Source organism: Equus caballus, chromosome 11 (assembly GCF_041296265.1).
Source record: "Equus caballus isolate H_3958 breed thoroughbred chromosome 11, TB-T2T, whole genome shotgun sequence".
Taxonomy (NCBI): Eukaryota; Metazoa; Chordata; class Mammalia; order Perissodactyla; family Equidae; genus Equus; species Equus caballus.
Genome location: NC_091694.1, coordinates 49,745,864 through 49,767,266, shown reverse-complemented (window position 1 = coordinate 49,767,266; position 21,403 = coordinate 49,745,864). Strand labels below are relative to the sequence as shown.

General features: G+C 55.3%; 2 protein-coding genes across 18 annotated transcripts; both read right to left on the bottom strand.

Annotated features, from left to right (window-relative positions):
- Positions 1–86: 86 nt before the first annotated feature.
- Positions 87–4,518, bottom strand: SPAG7 (sperm associated antigen 7). The gene is made up of 7 exons (XM_001504744.7): positions 4,190–4,518; positions 1,639–1,706; positions 1,322–1,410; positions 1,097–1,181; positions 886–975; positions 629–785; positions 87–510 (listed from the first exon to the last, which is right to left on the bottom strand). Exons 1-7 carry the CDS (start codon positions 4,272–4,274, stop codon positions 401–403), a joined length of 684 nt encoding a protein of 227 aa, XP_001504794.3. The 5' UTR covers positions 4,275–4,518; the 3' UTR covers positions 87–400.
- Positions 4,491–21,181, bottom strand: CAMTA2 (calmodulin binding transcription activator 2). 17 transcript variants are annotated; one of them, XM_023653338.2, is made up of 23 exons: positions 20,991–21,181; positions 19,613–19,707; positions 19,308–19,411; positions 18,067–18,134; positions 17,846–17,981; positions 17,187–17,258; positions 16,770–16,923; positions 16,300–16,434; positions 14,761–15,707; positions 13,919–14,045; positions 12,357–12,491; positions 10,368–10,483; positions 9,532–9,716; positions 9,115–9,193; positions 8,706–8,928; positions 8,178–8,482; positions 6,873–7,069; positions 6,440–6,623; positions 6,181–6,252; positions 6,043–6,063; positions 5,688–5,875; positions 5,439–5,513; positions 4,491–5,337 (listed from the first exon to the last, which is right to left on the bottom strand). In XM_023653338.2, the coding sequence occupies exons 2-23, from the start codon at positions 19,641–19,643 to the stop codon at positions 5,274–5,276; spliced, it is 3,618 nt and encodes a 1,205-aa protein (XP_023509106.1). In that variant the 5' UTR covers positions 19,644–19,707; positions 20,991–21,181; the 3' UTR covers positions 4,491–5,273. The 17 variants fall into 17 exon arrangements, with proteins under 17 accessions (XP_023509106.1, XP_023509104.1, XP_023509113.1 ...); XM_023653336.2 differs by having other exon boundaries at positions 17,187–17,273; positions 20,991–21,094; XM_023653345.2 differs by having other exon boundaries at positions 16,770–16,834; positions 20,991–21,068.
- Between the last annotated feature and the right edge of the window lie 222 nt (positions 21,182–21,403).

Sequence of the window (21,403 nt, the reverse complement as noted above, 5' to 3'; positions counted from 1 at the left end):
CAAACAACAATTTTATACTTTTCAACCTAAAATTATTTCTCTTTCTCTCCAGGACCCACCTTTCTCTGTTCAAATAAACCAAGACATTGGGTCAAACAGTGTTTATTGAATGTAAAGTAACCCCAGCCCCATGGGGAAGAAAATTTCAAGGAGAATGGAGAATAATACAGATTAAATACCCACCCATGCACTCACACTCTTTCACACACACATGCACACACACACACACAGACAACACATACATATCCAAGCTCCGACAGTGACAAATCAAACCCCTGCTTCCCCCAGCCTGAGTGACAGCTCTTAGGAGGTGACTCAGAGGCGGGGCTCCAGGACGGGTTCTCATAGCAGCAGCCTTGCCCCTCCCTGCCCTCTGCCCTGCCCCAGGGAGCTGGGGTGCCTAGGAGGTAGGTGGCAACTCTTCCCCGCTCTGCCGCAGACGCTTCTTGGCTCTGATCTCATTCATGGCCTCTTCAATGGAGCGTGTGTCCCTCTTGTTGGCCACGGGCACTGGGGGCAGAGGGGAAGGTGGAGAGGGCCTAGGAGGCCTGTGCTGTGGGCTCCCCACCCCTCCCCCACCATCCTGTGTTCCTCTCCCTGCCCTCCCCAGCCCACACTGTGGCCTCACCACAGCCGTAGGTCTTGTTGGCCTGTAGCATGTGGGCTGCATCCTTGGCTGCCCCCTTGCCGATGAGGTGGCTATACTTGTCCTTGTAGTCGCTGGCGGGGCTCACCACCACAGGTCCCTGCTGGGCTGCCTCTTCCTCCTGCCGCTGGGCCAGCTCCTAGGGGTGCAGAGGTGGGGCACCGGTGCTCAGGGGCCAGACCCCAACCCCTCCCAAGTGGTGGGCTGCAGGACTCCAAGGATGGCCGGGCATAACCCACCTTCAGCTTCCGTTTCTCCTCAGCCTTCTGAGGGTCCCACTCCTCGCCACGACGGTAGGAGTCCAGCTCTTCGTCTGAGGGTGCAAACTCCTGGGGAAGAAGGGAATAATGGGGTCACGGTTCCATATACACGTTTTATCTCATTCCTCTCCCCCAGGGAAGTACAGGCTGAAAAGGAAAGAGGAGAGAGTGGGGAACTCAGGCCTTTCACCTTTTTGAAGATCATGACATAGCGACACTCATCATCTTCCCCGAAGGAGAAGGATGTCAGGCCGGCCACTTCCACCACATCGTGTCTGGCAAGGGAAGGCAGAGGGAAAAGAGCATGGAGAGCCAGGACGGCGCCTACTGCCCTCCTCTAGCAGATTCCCCTGCTGGCCCTTTCATGCCACCCTGGCCACCCGTTTCCTGCCTCCTCCAGCCCAGAGACACTCACAGTATGCTCCTCTCTATCTTGTTCATTGGCTGAAACTTTTTCTTGATCTGCCCACTGTCTTGGATGAAATCTGACACTTCTTTCTCCATCTTGGGGGAAAAGGTAAGATAATATGAGACGATGGCTCTGCCTCAATATCCCTCTCCCCAGCTGGGCCAATGGCCTTCTCCTCCCCACCTTTCCCAGCCTCCAGGCCACTGGCTTCCAGGCTTCACCTCTCTCAAGACATTTAAAGAAAACTGAGTCCTTAACTTTCCAATCCTAACTTATTGTAAGTCCTTCCTGAGGCTGTCTTTGACCTCTCCAGTTGTTCTCACCCTTTTACGAAACTCCACTTTCTGTTGTTTCTCTTGCTCCTGTAGTTTCTTCAGGCGGGCAGCCTGCTCTGGGGGTGAGAAATGGGAGCATGAGGCCAGAGTGGAAGCATGGGTGGGGAGAGTTTGTAAAGCTTCAAAGGAGGTCTGGGGTCCACTGGGAGGTGTCAGCTGGGAAGGCAGGATTACTGGTCATTCACTAAGCATTTATTGATATTTCCTCTATATGTGGCACTGTGCTAGGCCCCGGAGTACAAAGATGATTAAGATAGCGCTTTGCACTTCAAGAGCCCACGGTCTAGTGGGAATAACAAAGATTAGAATCATGCTTAACTCCATTTCCCAACCCCACTGGGGAAACCAATTAACAAATATTTATTTAATGCCCACAACATACAAAGAACTATAAGGCACCTGCAGAGGTAAGGAGAACAGGCTAAACCCTGGCCTCAGAGAGTTTACTATCTCATTGTCTACATAGGAAAGGGGAAATTATTTCACTTCCTATATTTGGTAACACCCTCACTTCTCACTTCCACAGACAGGATGAAGCTGAAATGGCTGATCTGCCACTCTTCTCCTTTAGGAGTGTAGGTGTCCAAGGTGACCTGCAGAGGAACTCCCCACCCTTGAGTCTTCATGCCTCCCTCTCCTCTCTTCTGCCATTTCAAATCCTTTCTAACCTTAGAGCCCACTTCCTCCACAGGATCTGAATCCCTCCAGCTGCACTGACCCTCTTCCCGTTTTCCTAATCACTCCATGCCTTTGCACACCTTGTTCCTTCTGCTTGAAATGCTTTTCCTCCTCTTGTAAACTTTGAGATCTACCATGAGTCAGAGTTACTCACTGCTTCCTCTGGGGCCCAAGCACGTTCGGTTCAGACACCCACTAGAGCACGTGCTGAGAACTAACATAAGGTAACTTCTTATTTGTCTCCCCTACCAGATTATGAGCTCCTAGAAGGCACACCCTGCTGCTCTCCTACCTAGGTATTCTCTGTGGCCGCAGGGCCCGATAGTTTAGGAGCTCTCATCTCTCTGACCTCAAGGGCTCCAACTATCAACGCATCCCATCTTGGCCACTGACTGTTCTCTACTTGGTTTGCGAATCTTCTCTCTGAATCTGAGGAGGTATAACGAGATTGTGGTTAAGAACACACGCTTAAAAGGCACATCTGGGTTTGAAACCCTGCCACTTTGTAACCGTGCAACCTCAGACAAGTGACTAAACTGTGAACTTCAGCTTCTTAGTCTGTCAACTGCTACTGGTGAACCCCACCTAGACAGTATGGTGAACATTAACGAATTCCAATTCCCAGTACCCATTATGCTCTCTGCATCCTCAGGGCTTTCAAATGCACATCTCTGCCTGTAACACTTCGCTCCCCCTCTCACTCACTGAGTTACCTATTGTTCAGATCTCAGCTCACTGAAGACTAGGTTAGGACTCCTAGGTAGTCGGTCTCATAAAAATTATTTTTCTTTCAGAAGACTTATTAAGTTGGTTATTAAACTTCTGTGTGATCATTTCATCAGTGTTCCAGATTGTGGGCTTCTTGAGGGTACGCCGGATCCCTAGCAACCGTTCAGTAAATAATGGATGATATTTCGATATTAAGCAGCACTTGAGAACTTTGAAGGCATCCAACCTGTGGGGGAGCCGGTACCCAGGACGGGGCTTGTCCCTGTTCAAGGCCCGCAGGGTTGGGAGCTGGGGTCCTCCCCACGGCAGTCATTCTGCCAGACTCATTCACGCGCCGCGCCGCGGGCAGCCCGGGGGAGGCCAGCATTGCCCGGCCGGCCGCGCCCTAGGCCGGCAACCGAACTTGAGCCCGCCTAAGGGGAAGTTACTTGGAGAACACAGGCGGGGAGACTAGGCGAATCGGGCCCGGCAGGGGCATTCTCATCCCTCCGATCAACATCACGATCCGCGCGGGCAGCTTGGGAATTTAAGGGTACAAATGATAGAAGCGTCGGAGGGAAGCAGGAGGGACCGGGTTAAATCAGGTTATAAGGCGCATACGGGCACCGAAAGGACCCAGCAACCAATGGAGGTGCTAAGGGTGGCGTGGGCGAGAGATAGGTCAAACAAGACTTCATAGGTAGACCTTTAAGTTGAGATGACCAATAGAGGTGAAAGGATTGCGGATGGGCGTGTCCCGGACCCACTTGGAAGGGGGATGGGGCGCAGGGACACGCGGGCCGGGAGGTAGGCGGGGCCGAAGAACGCCAAGGGATTGGGCGGAGTGAGGCAGCCCACCAATCAGAGCACGCGAGCAGAGGACAGGCGGGCCCGTCGGCGAATTGAAAACAAGGACTGCGGAAGGCCAGGCTAGGGAAAGAAGCAGGAGGCTGGCGCTTGGCTTCAGGTAACCAATCATCGTCCGCTAAGGACAGCGGGCGGGTCGGCTGCCCTTTTAGGGACTCTGGGGGTCTCTCAGAAGGGGCCTGTGAGGGGGTCTCTCAAGGTTGAGGAGGCGGTATCGTCCAAAGAGGGAAGAGTGCAGTCCTGAGAACTGGGCGAAGAAAGGCGGTTGTGAATTTGGGATCCTCACCTCGGGCCTTGCGCCGAGTCTCCTGGTCACCGAGGCTGGGTGGCTTCTCCATGGAGCTCAGGATGGAGCCCAGTAGGTCCGCCATCTTGGGAGTGACTGAGAAGGGGCGGCGCGTCTTAAAGGGAAGGGCGAAATGCCTTTAAGGCCGGAAACACGTCGGAGGCGGAAAACCGTGCGCCCGCCCCGCCCCGCCCCGCCCCGCCCGGTCCTCCTCTGATCCCGGGCCAGGCGCGCGCGGAGACCTCCCGCCGGCGGAGGCCCCGCCCTGTCCCGCCCTCGCAGACAGAGGCCGGAGGCTGGCTGGTGCAGCGATGTTTAATGGCAATTCGTAGAAACCAAGCCCATGCACAAGTAGAAAGTGCTCGTGGAGCCGGCAGGAGGCCCCCGCCGCGCCAGGGGCCCACAAGCCCGGCCGTGCAGCCCTCCCCGCGGCGCCTTAAATAGATTCTTCACTATACTCTGTATGTTACATTATGTACAAGCCCCCTCCCCTCGGGGGACGGGGCGGGACTCCGCAGCGCGTTCTTATATACACCCCCCTTTGGCCCCGAGGTTGGTGGCCAGAGTCGGGGTGACGGGGGAAGACAGGGCCAGGAAGGGAGGAAACAGACGCAAACATGCGGAGTCGGGTGGGGGCCCGGTCAGCCCTGAAACACGAGGGGCACGCGCAGCGAAGGCAGAGGTGGGGCCGAGGCGGATACATTCAGAGACGCGTCGAACAAATAAATAAGGCAAGTCAGGAAGGGGCCGCGCCGGTGCAGGCAGGGAGGGAGCTGGGGAGAGGGGGCAGGCAGGGCTCCGGAGGTCACAGCTGAAGATGCAGGTATGTGGGGCGTGGGTCTTCTGGAGCCAGGGACCAAAAGAGGGGGCACGACCCAGAGGGAAGAGGAGCGAGGTGGAGGAGCTGGGGTGGGAGAGGGAGCTCAGCACTTCGGAGGGGGAGGAGGATGGAGACCTAGGAAGGACTCCAACCAAAGTGAGGGGGAAAGCTGCCGACAGGGGGCTCCTCCTCCCCCAGAGAGTCCTCTCCCTGTTAAGACTGCAAGAAGCGGCCCCCAGGGTGATGAGAAAGGCGGTGGAGAGGTCAGGTGGCCAGTCCGGGTTGGGGAAGCCCTTCCAGCTCCTGATTCTGCTTCAGTTCCCTCATCCTGCAGAGAGACAAGGAAGGAGTCAAAGGAGACTAGCAGATCGGGGCAGGGGGGATGGTGGAGGTGGGCGGTCAAAATCCAGAGCAAGAAAGGGTGAGGACCTGTGTCGGCAGCGCCGCAGGAATCTCATGATCTTCCGGGCTGCCTGGTCCTGCTTCTTGGTGAGAAAGGAGCCTCTGGTGAAAGAAAGAAGAGATGAGAAGATCTCACCCAACACTCAGGCATCCCCTGCCCTCAGCCCCTTAGGGACCTAGCAGGGAAGGGTCCCTAATGATGATGAGCTGAGGGTTGGGGGTCTGTGGGCATTAGGCATGGACACAGTGGGTAGGGACAGAGGGCTGGAGTCGTACTTGGTGCGGGTAGGCAGGCTGCCTGGGGGCCGGTGGGGAGGCCCGGGCCGGCGGCGGTAGGAGCGGTAGTGCTGCTGGATGAGCACGGCTGCTCGACGGCTCTGCTGAAATCGCTTCTGTTCATAGTAGCTTCGGAACTTGCTCTGGATCAGGATGGCCGCCTGGGTCATCTTCTTATAGAGTGCAAACTGCAGGGATAGGGAGGAGGGACAGGAGCTGAAACTGAGGGACAGACCTAAACCCCTGAGGGTCGCCCCCAAGTTCAGTTGATGCACGTCTCTTTGGCTAATCCACACGCTCATGGAAAGGCTGAATGATCACAGACAACCTCACACCCAGATCTCATGCTTGATACCTTAAGTGCAATCCAGGTCAGCTTGTGGAAAGAGAAGGGGAGTTAGGGCTCCGGCAGCATTCTGGGTGCTCTGGGCTGGAATGGGTGTGTGTGGGTGTGGGTTGGTGAGTACGCTTTTGAGAGAGAGAGGGGTCTCACCTGCTTGTACTTCCGGTAACAGCGCTGGATCACAGCTGCTGCCACCTCCTGCTGCTCCTTCAGCCGCCGGCCCTAAGGGTAGGGAAGGAAGCCTCAGCACCTAATGGCCCACCTAATAGACAACTTGCCTGGGGTCCCCTGCTCCTTCACCCCATCCGAGGCCTGTCTGGATGACTGCTCTCCCTCCCAAAGTCCTGGAAGCTCAGTCTCCCCTGAAAAAAGATTGTGTAATTCATCCCGAGACCCCCAGCCCCCTGACCTTGTACTTTCGGAAGGCTGTCTGGATGACTCGGGCTGCCTCATACAGCTCCCGCTGCTCATGATCTGATAGTGTCAGCAAGGCAAAATCACTCTCCATCTTGCCACTGGCAGATGCAGAGAGAAACTCTGCCCAGGAAGGTGCTGGAGGGATAGCCAGGCGACCCCGCTCAAAGGGCAGTTCGCTGTAAGGGATAGGGAGAAGGGACGTCATGGGGCATCTGAAGTCCCTCTTCTCCCACCTAGGGACTGCTGTGAAGGCAGACCCCCAGCAGTAGACTGGAGAGTTACTTCAGAGCTTATCAGTCAGTTCCAATCCCCTTCTCAAAAGCCCTGGGGCCTGAGCCTAAATGGAGCTTTGGCTATGGGGAAGCTTCCTTCCCTCCCATCTTCCTTTGAAGAACAATTTGGAGGCTTTGTCCTGAGCTGGTCACCTGGGAGGGGCTGAGCTGGGGAAATGGTCCACATTCTCCAGGTAGCTAGCCAGCCAGGACATGGTCTCACTGAGCCCCAGGGCCCCTGTCCGCTCCCTCACTGGGGCTCCAGCCTCAGGCAGCCCCACGAAGTCCTCTCGTTTAATCCGCTCTGGTGTGGCTTCAATGATCTGCTTGGCCAGTGAGATCATGTCCACCTGGATGAAGGAGAAGCTAGGTGAGCCTTGAGATGCCTCAAGTGCCAGATGTTCCTGCCCTGCCAAAGCTGGAGCTTCAGTCCACTTCCCATCTTATTCCTCTGCTCACTACTGGACGATGAGGCCTCAGGGATTGCTGTCCCTGCTAAACCTGTTTTTCTCAGCCACTGCTCCACATTCATTCATTTGTGCTTACTGGGCTCCCACTTGGGAGTACAGCTCTGTATGTTGAGGTGTAGTAGAAAACATAGACTAGGGAACATACTCCAAATGGGGATTCCAGAGCTGGGCAAATGAAGGAATTACCCTTCCAGGCCAACTGCCTACTGTCCCACCTGGGCCTGCCCCATGCCAGCCTACTGGCACATCCTCCCCACAGGCTTGGCCATGCGCGCCACCCCACTCCACCCCACTTCAGCTCTCCAAGAACCAGCTCAGTGCTTGCCAATCACATGACACCCTATTGGACGGCTCCAGCCTTGCCTTTGCTCCAGCCCTGAAGCCCACAGTACTTCCTGCTGGCCACAGGTAACACAGCCAACCTTGTGGAGTTCTCTTCAGTTTTTTATACTTATAGTGCTACCCAGTTAATCCAGTAGCCTCTCTAAAGCAGATACGTACGTCTCCAGGTTCTAGCAGAGAAATATGCTGCTGCACTTCCAGATTCACTCTCTCTCTTTTATTCATTCATTCCATAAGATTTTCTTAGCTTTTACCATGTGCAAGGCTCCTCCCCGCCCAGATCACCGCCAGATCCCTCCATCTTACCAACCTCTCTGTTCCACACTCCTCCAAACTTCCCTCCATCGCTCTGGTTCCCCAAGAACCTTGTCTCTTCATGGATTAACAGGTAACCCCTACAACCCAGCACTAACTGAAGATATTCCCCAAAATTTTTAACCTCTGGTGCCTCATGATTTCTGAGTTGCAAGCTCTCACAGGAGCTAAGCAAAGGGTTACACCTTGCCTGCCCCAAAATGAGGGTACATGGCCCTTAGTTCCCAAACTGAAGCCAGACTCTGACTCTGTTCTCATAATAGTTGGCCTCACCCTACCCCTGCACCCTCTCTGTTTCTAGCCCTCATAATTCCATCAACATAAGCAGTACCGAGATCACATCCACAGCTGGTGGGCTGTCAGCATCCTCTGGAGCAGCCCCACCATCTGGGGCTGGTGGAAGAGGAGGTGGTGAGGGTGGGGAGCCTTTGGGGTTGGTGGCTTCATAGTCCATGAGGAGTAGGGGGCCCTCCGGGGTACCAGGGGAGAGCTGGCCTGGGACCACCTCCTCCATAGTAATCTCAGAGGCTGGCAGAGGAGCAGGGGGAGGACTCCCATCTGGGGCACTAGAATAGGCTGATGTGACGGAGAAAGTGCCATCCGATAGCTCTGAAGGCGAGGAGACACTACTCAGACCTGTGAGGTGAGGGAAGAGGGTGAGGGCAGCAGGAGCCATCTGCCATCCCTCAAGTCACCTACCTGCCCCTATCCTTGCTCTCAATGTCCCTGTCTTCCTTGCTACTATTATCTCCCCATCCCTGCCTCCTCCCCTTATATTCTGTCTCCCACTCTTCAGTTTTCCCCTGGCCTATCCTCCCACCCACATCCCCCTCTTAAAAAGATTAGGGGCAACCCTCACCAGTGTCTGGGCTGGAGGAGGGTGGCGACAGGGCAGGTGGGGGCTCAGCTGAAGCTTCCTGTCTCTGCAGTTCTTCAAGGCAGCGGGCAAGGCGCACATGACCCCGGGAATGAGCCACGGACAGGGGTAGACGGCCCAGAGAGTCGGGAATGCTCAGTGCCTGTCTGTTCCAACGGAAAAGGAGCACAGCAGCTTCCAGGTGTCCCAGGGCACAAGCCCACATCTGAGGAGAGGGGCAGGGAGAGCAGGACGGAGGAGGGGGAATAGAGGTGGAGGTGAGGCCTAGGGCCCTTCCTCCCAGTTGCCAGGTCTTCAGTCCCTAACCTTCCCCACTCCTTCCCTGCATCATTTTGAAGCCCTGTCCCCATTTCCCATTGCCTGCATGCACTCAGGACTCCAGCCTCCTCACCAGAGGGGTGCAAGAGAAATGATCAACGTTGAGTGGGTCAACCTCTTGCTCTAAGTCCAAGCTTCCGGTCTCCACACTCCTGGAGGGTTTGGGAAAGGGACAATAGAGCCCATCAGGGGAAAAGCAGGCAAAGAAGGAACATCAGAATTGATGGGACTGGGAGGCAAGCTGTCTGGAAGCACTAAGGTCAGTGGATGAGGCAGTCAAAGAGATTAATAAATGTAAGGCGGTCAAGAACTCAGTGTCTAAGTCAGGGGATATTAAAATTCCCTCATATGCAAATCTTCCAGCCCCTTTTCCTTCCCATAGTGACCCCAGCTCCCTCTTGGCAGGGCTGCAGGTCCTCAGTTCCTCCTCACTTGCCTGACACTTCTGTCCCAGGGGCTGCCCAGTCCCCTCCCTGCTGCCCCTGCTTACCGCCACTGGCTCAGGGTCTCGATGAGGCGGGCGTAGCCCTGGGCAGCGGCCAGGTGCAGAAGGCTCATGCCCCGGAAGGGGCTTCCGTGGGCCAGACGTTCAGGACCCCTCCAGGTGGAGCGTGGGATCATGCTCTCTACCAAGACCACCACCCGTGCCTCGAACCCAGGCCCCTGGCCTTCATCCTGCGGTACACACACACTTATATAGAGAGACCTGAGCATTTGGTCCCCTGGCTTCGCATGGCCTTGGCCACCCCACACCTGTCCTCTCAGCTTCTAATTCTGCCCCGTCCCCACACGTCCCACTCCAGGTTCCCACCACCCAGACCTCTGATGGCCCATCAGTTCTCCCAGGTCGAGTTCCTGGGTGTCCCCCACTCCCACAGCCAACTTCCTTCAGCGTCTCTGGCAGCCAGACCTCACACACCCTTGCCCACGCTGTGCCTTCACATTGGCTCAGATCAGTGCCATATCCACAGATGGCTTCTCCCCCTCAGAACCCAGAGTTCTCTCCCAGTCTTCTTCCTTCAGAGACTTGGGACCCACAGAGCGCTGAGCCCCAACTCTGCTGATCCCCTCCCCCACCCTCTCCTTCACCTCCACCCTTCTTCGGACCAGAAATAGTCTGAAGCCCATCATGCCAAGAGGGTGCCCAGAATAGCCACTCTTGCCACAGGGCGGGGGTGGGAGCAGGGTGACGTCAGGGAGAAGGAAGGAGGACTGGCTGAGGAGGCTAGGGACAGGAGAGCAGGGTGAGTCATACACTAGAGCCATTTTCTTTAGGAAGACCCTCGCCCTGTTCCCCACTGTAGACCTCCCCCCCCATGGAAGTACCTGCATTGGAGGCGCCTCAGGACCCTGGCAGGGTGCCTGCCCAGCTGCTGCAATCTCTGCCATCCGCTTCTCCATCTGCTCTAGTCGCTCCAGTATGGACATCCGGAACTGGTTGTCTGAGGGGAACGGGTATGGGGGGCTGAGTGGGCAGGGTCTAGGTGATGCCCTGATCACCAAAACCAGACCTGTCCCAGGATCTGGGAGGTGAAGACACAGAATCATATCCTTTCCTCTTCTCCAAAACAATAGCCCCTTTACCCACCCGCCTTCTAAATACAGCCCACCAGGACTCAGTCCTTAAACTAGGGCTCTTAAAACCACCTATTGACCTAGGACCAGACTCCAGAACCAAGACCGTGTCCTTTGAGACACAGAGACAGTAGGAACTCCCCAATGGCATGCAGCCCAAGCTGTCCCAGATTACATACACATGTACTCCCCAGGGGCACTTCTCCTAGGGGAACTGTTCCCTCAGTTCTCCTTGCCCCAGACACTACCTTTGTCCCCCATGCTGGGGCTGAAGGACTCCAGGGTCCCTCCTCTCTGTTAACCACTGCCCAAAAGAGCTCAGGGACCGTGATTTGAAAAGCACCACCCCCTCTTCCCGGCCCCCCGCAGCTGTCCACAAAGAGGATGGCAGGGAGGGAAGGTGACAGAGATGGATAGCCATGTCCATTCCTCCCCCCCCATACACAAATACACTTGTGCACACACACACACCCAAGCTATATCTGTCCCCTCCTGAGATCACACAAGGACAAGGAGGGGAGTTGGGAGGGGCTCAGAGCCATTGGGAAAACAGGCACAGAGAAACAGGTGGAGGTTGTGGATGTTCTGAGATGCCAGAACGGAAGGGGATGAAGGTATAGAGGTGATAGTGGGAAGCAGGGTGACAATGATGAGCAGAAACCCAGGTATAACAGAGGAGAAAGAGCAGAAAGGATAAACAAGGTGAAGGAGAAGAGAGAAAGGACAAAGGAGAGTTGGGGAACATACCAAACAAACAATAAGAGAAGGGGGGCAGGTTAAGACGCTGGTCCAAGGAGAAATGGAAAGAAGAGAGAGGGAGGAACCCCACAGGAGAGATGGTAAACACAGATTAGACAGCGACAGCCAGATGAGGAGCAGTCACAGAGTGGACAGAAAAGGGCTGGGATCCCAAAGTAGGTGGACTCGAGGCAGAGAGCCAACACTCACACTTGGGCTTTGTGAGAGGGCAGCTCCAAGAGTGAGCAAACCAGGAGTGAAAGCCCTGAGGGAGAGAAGTAGGGATGGAGGAAGACAGAGACAAACTAAACAGGACCACAGCAGAACTGAGAGAAACCAAGAGGCAACAACAGAGACACCAAGAGGAGGAGACAGAGAAAAGCAAACGCCGGGAAAGAAGCAGGTGCAGAGAGAAACAATGACCAAAGCAAGTAGGGATAACCAGGAAAAGGAACAATACAGTTCTAGACTTAATAAATACACACATACACACATGTGTGTGCGTCTCTGTTTGTATAAGGAAGTGTATTAAAGGTGGTAAATATCACTGAGTAGTAAGATTATAAGCAATTTTCATTTTCTACTTTGTGCTTCTCTGTAATTTCCAAATTCCCTGTAATAAACAACTATCTTTATACTCAGAGGAAAAACAATAAGAAAATTTAAATACATACATACGTATATATATACACTCATGCATATCCCACATATATTGCTCTAGACCCCGTCCCTACACCTGTCTCTTGGCCTCACTTGCCTAGATCCCATCCTCCGGGATGGAGAGGACATGGCAAGAGCTGGGACAAAGATGGCTCCAAGATTTACAGGCAAGAGGAGGCGAGGGAAGTTTGCTGCTGCATTTAGAAATGACCAATGGAGCAGGAGTTGAGAAAAGAGGGGTGAAGTGGGGGCTAAGCAGTGGCCACCTGAGTCCTGAGGGGTCTAGGAATGTGTCATGCTCCAAGGGGCCTGACACTAGGGGTTAGACGATTAGGTACTCACCGTCCAGTGACAACCAGTCGAGCTGAGTACTAGGAAGTGACAGGAATCGGCGGGCTCGATACTCAAAGAGCACAGAAGCAGAAAGGGGCCCCTCCCGCCCTGCTACCTGCAAAGACACCAGCCCTACCTCATGGGCTGGGGAGGGCAGGATCAGCGAGAAGGGCTCTCCTTCCCTGGCTCCTTCTCTGGGCCCTTGAGTCAGAGCCATGGATGATCATTTCACATCTATCTCTCCTACTCCCCTGCTATGGGCCAAGAGGCCCCTGGCTTCACTGGCCTTGGCACTAACTGGGAAGGGACTCCATTCATTTGAAAACTTAATATCTACTATGGGCCAGGGACCCCTTGGATTCTAGACCCTGTAGTTAAGGATCTTTGTTATTCAGCACCAAGGCCTGGAAGATGAGGGCCTAGAGATACCTATACTTATAAATAATTTGATGGTGGTTAAACCCCTCATCCCCCAAGATCAGAGTCCAGAGGTCACGACCTTGTTACTAAGATGGGGGAAAAGGTCATTAGCTGCTCACCAACAGTGTCTATTGAGAGCTATGTCCCGGGGTCTCAATGTCTGGAGCCTTGAGAATGAAACCACCAGGCCCTGGTCCCAAGACTAGAGGCTGAGACTCTTGCCCAGTCCTAGCTTCTCTGGTCTCATCCCCTTTCCTTCCATGCACCATTGAACAGGGCTGTTGAGATGAGGGGAGAACACACTCATAGACAGCAAAGCTGTCAACTTGCTGTCCTTGGGGTCCCACAGTAACACTGACTGTTGAGTGCAGGGTAGGGGACAAAATTGGTGGCAAAAGGGCAGAGACGAGCCTTGGCAACGAAATCTAGACCAATACTGTCCAACAGAACTTTCCTCAACATGGAAATGTTCTGTATCTGCACTGTCCAATAGGGTAGCACTAGCCACATTAGTTAGAAGGAGTTAGTCAGAGGGACTATGGAAACAGGAAAGAAGCTGCAATCCACCTAAAAACAAAGGTTGGGAATAACCACATGTGGCTATTGAGCAGTCAAAATGTGGTTAGTGTGACTGAAGAGCTAAATTTTAAGTTTTATTTAATTTAAATTAATTTCAATAGGCCTATGTGGCTAATGGCTACCATTTTGACAGCATGGGTCTGGAAGCCAATGTCCTTCAGTCCCAAGACTGGTTGGAGGAGACCAACGTTTCTTCCTTCTCATTCTTCCAAGAGCTCCCTGGATTGCAGCAGAGACTCTGACTTTAAGCCAGAGGGCCTGGACAGACCTTAGGGACCCCTTGGGTCAAATGCCTGACCTTATGGGAGGGGAGGCTAAGCACCCAAGAAAGGAACAGACTTATCCAAGGTCACTATTCAGCTAAGGAGTAGATTTCTTAGACCAGAACCTAGATCTTCTGACACCTAAGCCCAGACTCATCTGCCTGCTGGGGGAACAAGGGGCTCAGCCTCAGAACTAGACGAGGTCCTTGCGCTCTCAGGAACAACCCAACACATTTGTTCCCAGTGCTTCCTGGAAGTCCTAACTGCCCATATATTAACCCCTTCCCCTACTGTTCCCAATTCCCATACCGGGACAGTAGCAGCGTAAGACACCAGGCTGGACAAGTGAGGCTGGCACTGCGATGTGATCAAAGACACAGGAGTAATGCTCAGCGGCCTCTGTCCAAGGACCTGTGATGAGCACCTTGACCCCACCCTGCAGAGAGAAGTCAGAGAGCCATGTGACTGGAGTTCTGTTGGATATTCATTTCCTCATTCATTCATTCACTAAATCAGACCCTGAGCGAGTATCTAATATATGGCAGGCCTTGTACTAGAGTCTAGGGGTACAGGGATTGGACAGGACCCAGTGGGGTGAGGTCAGCCAGTCTGTCCCTCCTCCCCAACATTCCTGCCCTCTACCTGAATCTGCCAGAAATGAGAAACTCACTGCCTCCCCCAAGGCTATCAACTCATTTGCAGATAGCTATCATTGGCAGGAAATCCTTTTCTTAGGCCCCCCCTGTACCCCCACTGTAGTTCCTCCTTTCCCTCTCTGGGGCAGCATAAAGAAGAACTTCTCCACTGCTGAAGACAGTCTTTCAGCTTCCCAAAGTCTGCAATCACACCCCAGCTGTGTTTTCTCTTCTGCAGGCTGAGTTGTCCCAGTTCCCTTCCCGTGAAACAGTCAGCAAGGGACAGTGAAGTCCCCTGGGACACTTGGGGGACTCACACAACCACAGCTAACATGTGGAAAGGGGAGGAAAGGAGAAAGGGTTAGTCAGAGGGACTACAGAGACAGGAAAGGAGCTACACTCTGTAAAAACAGAGATTGGGAAGATAACTAAGCAGCCATGAAAACGAAGGGAAACTAGGTCACAGACCATGGGATAAGAGAGATGGAGAAGGGAGGGGAGAAGCCTGAGACTCACCTCTGGGTAGGACCACTCTGGGGAGAAGTCAGTGATGGTGCTAAGAGCAGGAGAGAGCTGGGGGGTTGGAGCAGGGATGCTTGGAGCTTCGTCACTGATGAGTTCCCCCATAAGGTCTGGGAATGATGAAAGACTGAAGGGCTCCAGTTCGCTGGCCCCACCAGCTCCTTCAAACAAGGCCTCCCCTCTTCCTACTCTGCCTGATGGCTCCAAGGGGGCAGGTGAGGGTGGGGGTGAAGGAGGGGGTGAAGGTACAGGTGGGGTGGCCCCCTGGGCCTTGAGCTCCTCTCCACTGTCATCATCTTGAATGAAGAAGCAGTTTCCTCTCCTCCTACCTGCTCCCGACTGTGGAGGGGGACCCCGAGCAGCTGCTTGGGGCTCCAGGGCAGCAGCAGGCTCTAGGGCAGGACAAGGGCTATGGGCAGCCTCTGCCTCGGGGAAGTCTGGACTTACCCCCTGCCCCCCTCCATAGGTCTGGCCCCTCTGGGGGCTGTTGAGAAAACGATCAGGGTCAAAGGCAGGGCTGGGAGGAGCTGGTGGGGCAGAGGGCTCAGAGCCTACAACCACAGCCAAGCTCATAGAAGGCCTAGGGTCAGCCTGGGGAGCCAAATGCCTGGTGGGCGTCAAGCCCCCAGTTCGCTGCTCCAGTCCCGTTAGGAGGAGGATAGCGGTGCCTCCTCTCGATGAACCCCCTCGAGAGGTGGGAGGGCTAGGTCTGATCTCTAGGGGTTCTGCAAAGCCTGAGGAAGAAGAGGAAGAGGAGGAGGAAGAAGAAGATGGGGAGGTATGTGCTTTGGGGAGCTCTGGGGGAAGTGGGGCTATCAGTGGAGGGGGGTCAGGGGGCTGGGGATGGGGGACTGAAGTCAGGGTTAAAGCTCGGGGCTCCACTTTGGGAGAGATGATTCGGTGTTTCGTGCTGCTGCATTTGTGGGTAAGGCTCCCGGAACCTGGAGTACAAAGGGGTGGGGAGGGGAGAAGGGCTAAGACACATCTTTCTCTTACTGGAGCCTTCTCTTACTGGCAGCCTTCATGTATTTCCCGGGACTGTGCTATGTACCAGAGATGTAATACTGACCGTGGCCACTGGGAGGCAGCAGAAATGTTTCTCCTCCCCACCTTTCCCCTCCCCCCAAATTCAACAAGACTATAGCAGCATTGTAGGGGAGAAGGAGGGCTTGGGGGAGTAGCTGAGAGAAATAGGTAAAGACATAGAGAAAGGACAAAAGAACAGAACCAAGGGGGTACCAACTAGGAATAAAGCTAAGGCTGGGTGTAAGTGATAGTGCTGGGGTGGCCAGGAGTTGCTAAGGGTAGAAGGCAGATAAAGAGCCCAAGCTGCCAGGACTCAGGTAAAAGGAGCTGGGGCCAGTGTGCGCCCAGATGGGAAGCCCTCTGCTCGCTCATCTGGCCCATCTTTCTGGAACATGCAAAAGACATGCAAATCAGCATGCAAATCTCAGCAAGACAGATATCCCTCTGGCTTGAATAAGAGCAGTGTGGCTAGGCGGGAAGAGAGCCCCAAGGTCAGGGGTCACTAACCAAGGCCCCCACTGCAGAGACAGGCATGGGTTCGGGGTGCAGGCTTGGTCGGGTGAGTGTCCAGGATCTGCTGCACCAGCTGCTCTACAGAGAACTCCTCTGTCCCGTTCCCACAGCTCCACTTGATGCCATGAACTAGGGGAGAGTTGGGGGGAAGTGCTGTGGGACCCCCACAAAACAGTCCCAAGAGCACCTTGATAGCTCCTGCAAGCACCTGAGATGCTCCAAGACTTCTGGCCAGGTGAAGAGAGGCCAGCAGCCTCAAGACTGCTCGGACATGTAGCTCACAGCTGTGCAACACCTTAGAACACACCAGGAATCCTAGCCCCCCATAGGAAAGTACCCCCCTGGCTTGGAAGGAAATGGTCACCCCACAGGTTGCTATAACCTTCTGGTTATAGCACCCTGGCCCTTTTGGAGGCCCGTTTCCAATCTCCCCTTCGAGCGCTGTCCTAGCTCTGCTGCCTTACACATGGGCTTCAGCTGTCCCAGCAGCTCTTCCCGGGACCACTTCAGCCACTCTCGACGGTCGCTGCTGATGGAACAAAAGATGGGGCTGCAGCCCTTTCCACAATCCTCCAGGGCTGGGACATTCAGGTAGTGCACAAGGACGATGTCAGGGTTCTGAGAGCAGAAGGGTACACACACACAGCACCATGGGGTCCTGAGGTCTAGAGGAGCAGCTGGCTTCCTAGTTCTCACTTTCTGCCGGGCAACCCCAACCTCACCCCCAACTTCTGGCTCTCTCCATCCCCAAGCCCCTCTCTCTTCTTCCCAGGCTCCTTTTCCCACTCAGAACCTAGTTATGCTGCCATTTCATCCTTTCAGACCCCATCTCCCTCAAAAAGCCAGGAAGAGTCTAGCTCTCTGAGCTCTTCCATCCTTACCTGGAGCAGCCAGTAGCAGCGCCGATGGAATGTGGGGACGATGGAAGAGTGAACGTAGCAGCCATAGAGACACTGCCAGGAGACAGGCTGGGGTGGGGGGAGGGCTAGTCTGCTCCCCAACTCTTCCTCTGTTCAGTCCCTTTGCAGGAATCCCAGTCTTTCCACCAGTTCCTCTTCAACCCTCACCCACTCCCACCTATTTCCCACACCTTTCAAATCCCAGCACCCCGAATCATAGATGAGGGATAGAGAGAAGGGAACAGCGGGGCCAGGGCCTTACAATGAGGAGCAGATTTGAGATATGGGGCTATCTAGAAGTCAGAGGGCAGGGCAAGAACTCATCTGAGATGAGCAGCAATGATTTGGGGAAGAGAAACCTGTGCTCAGAGGTTCAATACTTGGACCCCTGAGGGAAATGCGAGAGAAGTGAGGGGACTGGGGATCGGTGTCCTCCAGGGGGAGGCAAGTCCTGGAAAGGTGGGTCATGGAGGGAAATGGGAAGCAGAGAGTGAGCTAGGCAACCAACTTGCTGATCCAAAGTGAGAAAGGAACGGTGACTGGGAGGGTGACAGATGACGTCACCAAGCCCTGGCAGGGCCGGAACCAGCTAAGAGTGGAGAAGGGCAGGCAAGGGCAGACGAGTGGGATGCTTCGCTTACCTCCATGCCCTGGACCTTCAGCTTCATGTGGTCCTCTCGGGTGGTCTTCCCATCCTTCCGCTTCTTCCAGAGGTAACCATCTTTCCGGTATTTCACCTTCTTGCGATTGTAGAGGATAATGGAGCCATTCTGAGGCCTGAGGAGGGAAGCGAAGGCCTCCTCGAGTTCTGTGGACAGAACCCAAGACCCCTGCCACTCCCACCCTTCACAAACTTTCTCACCTTGTCTTTGGGGCACAGGATAGCCACTCATCATGCTTCTCAAAGGTGATTAAGTACGATGCAATCTCCTGTAGGAGGGGAGGCAGTCAGGTGGGTGTCCCCTTCATAGAGCCTCAGCCTAGTGTCTCAGTCATACCCTCAGTCACATTCTCTGCTGAGTTCTGGCAGCTAATGGAGGATGCTACCAGGCATTTGGACCCAGCAAGGCCCACCGCCCTCCTAGGAATCCCAGGTTCCATCTCAGACAAAAGTCTAACCTCTTCTTCTTTCCCTCCCAACTGGGATGTTTATCTTGGGGCCAGGTCCAAGCTCTTCATCACCCATTCTTCATACTGCATATTATTTTACTCTCTCCAAATCCCATTTTTGTGCCACTTCCTGACTCAAAAAATTTCAATGGTTTGACACTGCCAGGAATTCTAGACTCCTCAGCCTGAATCCAAGGCTCTCCCAGAGCAGGGATCAAACCATCATTCCCACTATTTACTCATATGGTGAGTACCATTCCTACCAGATCAGTCTATTCATTGTTCCCTGAACACGGCCTGTGCAGTCACCTCCTGAATGTTAGCACCCTACAAGCCTGAAGTGCCATGTGCACATCTCTCCGAGTCTGGAAATCCCAGCCATCCTATCAACCAAATCCCTTCCCAGGTCTCCATGAAGTCCTGCTACCACCCTGGCCCTTCCTGCATTTATAACAATAACACACACACACTACCCTTTTACTGACAGTTGTCTTCTAATCAACAACCAAATCATAATGACTGACCATCATGTACACACAAAGCACTGTGTGTTGAGAACACAGAAGGTGTGTAACACAAGGTCCATGCCTTCCAGAAAGAGCCAGCATCAGTGGTGGTTAAAAGCAGGGACTCTGGAGTTAGATAAACTATATGAGGTAAGCTGGTTTCCTCATCTATACACGGGGATAACAGCAGTGTCTGTTCTGTAATCATTAGGGGACTGAATGAAATAACGTAGGTCAAGTGCTTAGCACAGTGCTCGGTTTGTAAGAAATACTTTGTAGGTGGTAGCTATTATTTTTCCCTGGGGGGATGTGCCAAGAAGTGAGCTCCTACAAGATGCAGGTCTTTATACCTCTCCTATGATCCCCAAAGAGCCTAGAACAGCACTCTGCACTTGGTAGTGTCGACATACACAGGATGACCCCCAGTCACCCTCCTCCAGCCCACGAGGCCTTGCTAGGCCCTGATCCTCCAGGCTCCCTAGAAAACCTCATTTGTATTCCACCGTAGCCGCTCTGGAGGCAGCAGCGGACAGCGAGGAAGACACTCCAGCAGCTTCTTGGGGAGAAAGATCTTCAGGTGGTGGCTGTTCTCTAGAGGGAATTAGAAGGGAGGGCTTAGTGTGCTGCTCCTGACATCCCTGTGATAGCCCAGGGGAAAAGAGCTGAAACCAGAGCTTTGGGGGAAACTGAAATGATGACAAGGAGAGCAGGGATCCACGAATTAGAGGGTCACCACAGTGTGGGCAGAAAAAAAGGCTGTGCCCAAATTGGGAACCTGGATTGTGAACTCACCAGCAACCTCGGTGGTGTCCTTGGTATTCATGGTGAGGGCTCCAGGGGGCAAGGTCACCCCCGGCCTGAGGGGCCGGGGGGAGGGGGAGTCTGTGCTGGGAAGGGAGAGAACAAGGTCATGGCAGAAGCCCCCACACTTAAATCCAGGATGAGGAGGATGAGGTGGGAGAAGGGGTGCAGAACTGGGTCGTGTTATTTGGAAAGACGAGGAATCGAGAAGGGGCTGCACTATGATGTGAGAGCAGAGCCAGGGAATGGAGGAGAGAGAGAACTCCGACGTGGTGCCAGGAATCAACACGAGTGTGGAGACACGACAGAACGGAGCGATCAGGAAGAGACGGGTGGGGTGGGGGAGGGGAGAAGGCTGGCAGGGCTGGCGCTTCAGAGCCCTACAGCGTGGGCTCTCGCGGAGGCTGGGGCTACGAAACTGGGGCTACGGTGGGGTCAGGTCCTTGGAGGATGGTTTGGCAAATGAGAGCCTGGATGTTCGGGGGAGGGCAGATCTAAGTGCGGGTGGAGAGCTGGGCCTTAGAAGACACACCCTGAGTTCCTTCTCTATTTGATTTTTCCAATGGGAAGGGCAGATCGGAGAACTGATTCTAACGTACTCCCTCTCCTCCAAGTTGGTCAGGGCCTGGTAGAATCTGGGCGAGAGATCCAGGACCCAGCTTCTCATCCTCCGGACAACCCATCCTCCACCCTGAGGCTGACAGCCCTCTCCCTATCACCCCCCCCCCCCCAAACGTCTCTGCTTCCCCTGGCCTCCAGGCCTACTCTACCCCATCTACCACTCTGGCTCCAGCCTGAGTCCCCACCCTCCTGAGGGAACAGATGGAAGCTGGAGGAGGCTCTGGGCGCGGGCTCCGCCAGGTGTCCGAGGATGGAGAGGGGGAGGAGGCCTGTCCGAGCTCGGCTGTGTGCAGGAAAGCCTGGATTGGGGTAAGGACTCCGCCCAGGGCGCAGGTGCGCAGTCCGGGCTGGGCAGCCTGCCAGGGTGCGGAGCGGTGCCGGGGGCGGACCCCGCGGCGGGGCGGTGGTCCCCCGAGAAGCTCCAAGGTGGTAGGGTCCCACCTCCCGCCCGCACGGAGGGACGTTCTGAGGAAGCTGCGGAGCAGAGTCCGTGGACCCGCGGCGGGCGAGGGGCAGAGCCGGAGCCGGGGTGCGGGGGGTCCCCGGGACCGTCCCGGCACGGCAGCTCTGCCGTGGGGCCCTGCGCCGAGCGGCGCCCCCTGGCGCGGGGGAGGAGGACGGAAGCGGGGAGTAGGGGGAACCAGGAGGAGGGACGGTGGTCCCCGGCGCGGCGCGCCACGTCCGGGCTGGTGGAGCTGCGCCCCCTGGCGCGGGGGCGGAGAGGCGGGCGAGAGGCCCTGGCTCTTACCTCCCGGGGTCCCGCGGGTGACGGCGGCAGCGGCCATTCTACCCCACACCGACCCCCCCCCCGGCGCCGGCTGACAGCGGCGTCCGACGTCACTGCGCACGGGGCGGGGCCTCCCAATTAAGGGGATGGGGGTCGGGAAGGGAACCTGGGGTCAGCGCACGTGGGGCTCTGGGTGGGGCTCTGGGTGGGGCGCTGGGCCAGGCGGCGGGACCGGCTGCCGGGAAGTCCCAGAAGGGGCAGGAGTGCTGCGAGGCAGGATTCCGGGGTCCCCGAGGCGGAAGCTCGGCCAACTGACGTGACCTCCGGGCCAGGAGAGTGGGGCGCAGGCGGCCGGCCAGTGCTGGCGAGGAACGTCGGACTCGGGGCAGGACGCTTCAATTTTGAGGACCCAGCCCGACCTCATTGTAACTGGG

Coding starts and splice junctions, on each gene's coding strand:
- CAMTA2 (XM_070228052.1), bottom strand. CDS start 19,643: ATGAATACCAAGGACACCACCGAGGTTGCTG. Junction 17,259..17,845: donor TGAAGGTCCAGGGCATGGAG/GTAAGCGAAGCA, acceptor GTCTCCTGGCAG/TGTCTCTATGGCTGCTACGT. Junction 5,512..5,687: donor AGCCTGCCTACCCGCACCAA/GTACGACTCCAG, acceptor CTTTCACCAGAG/GCTCCTTTCTCACCAAGAAG.
- SPAG7 (XM_001504744.7), bottom strand. CDS start 4,274: ATGGCGGACCTACTGGGCTCCATCCTGAGCTCCATGGAGAAGCCACCC. Junction 1,707..4,189: donor GACTCGGCGCAAGGCCCGAG/GTGAGGATCCCA, acceptor TCTCACCCCCAG/AGCAGGCTGCCCGCCTGAAG. Junction 1,182..1,321: donor AAGATAGAGAGGAGCATACT/GTGAGTGTCTCT, acceptor TTCCCTTGCCAG/ACACGATGTGGTGGAAGTGG.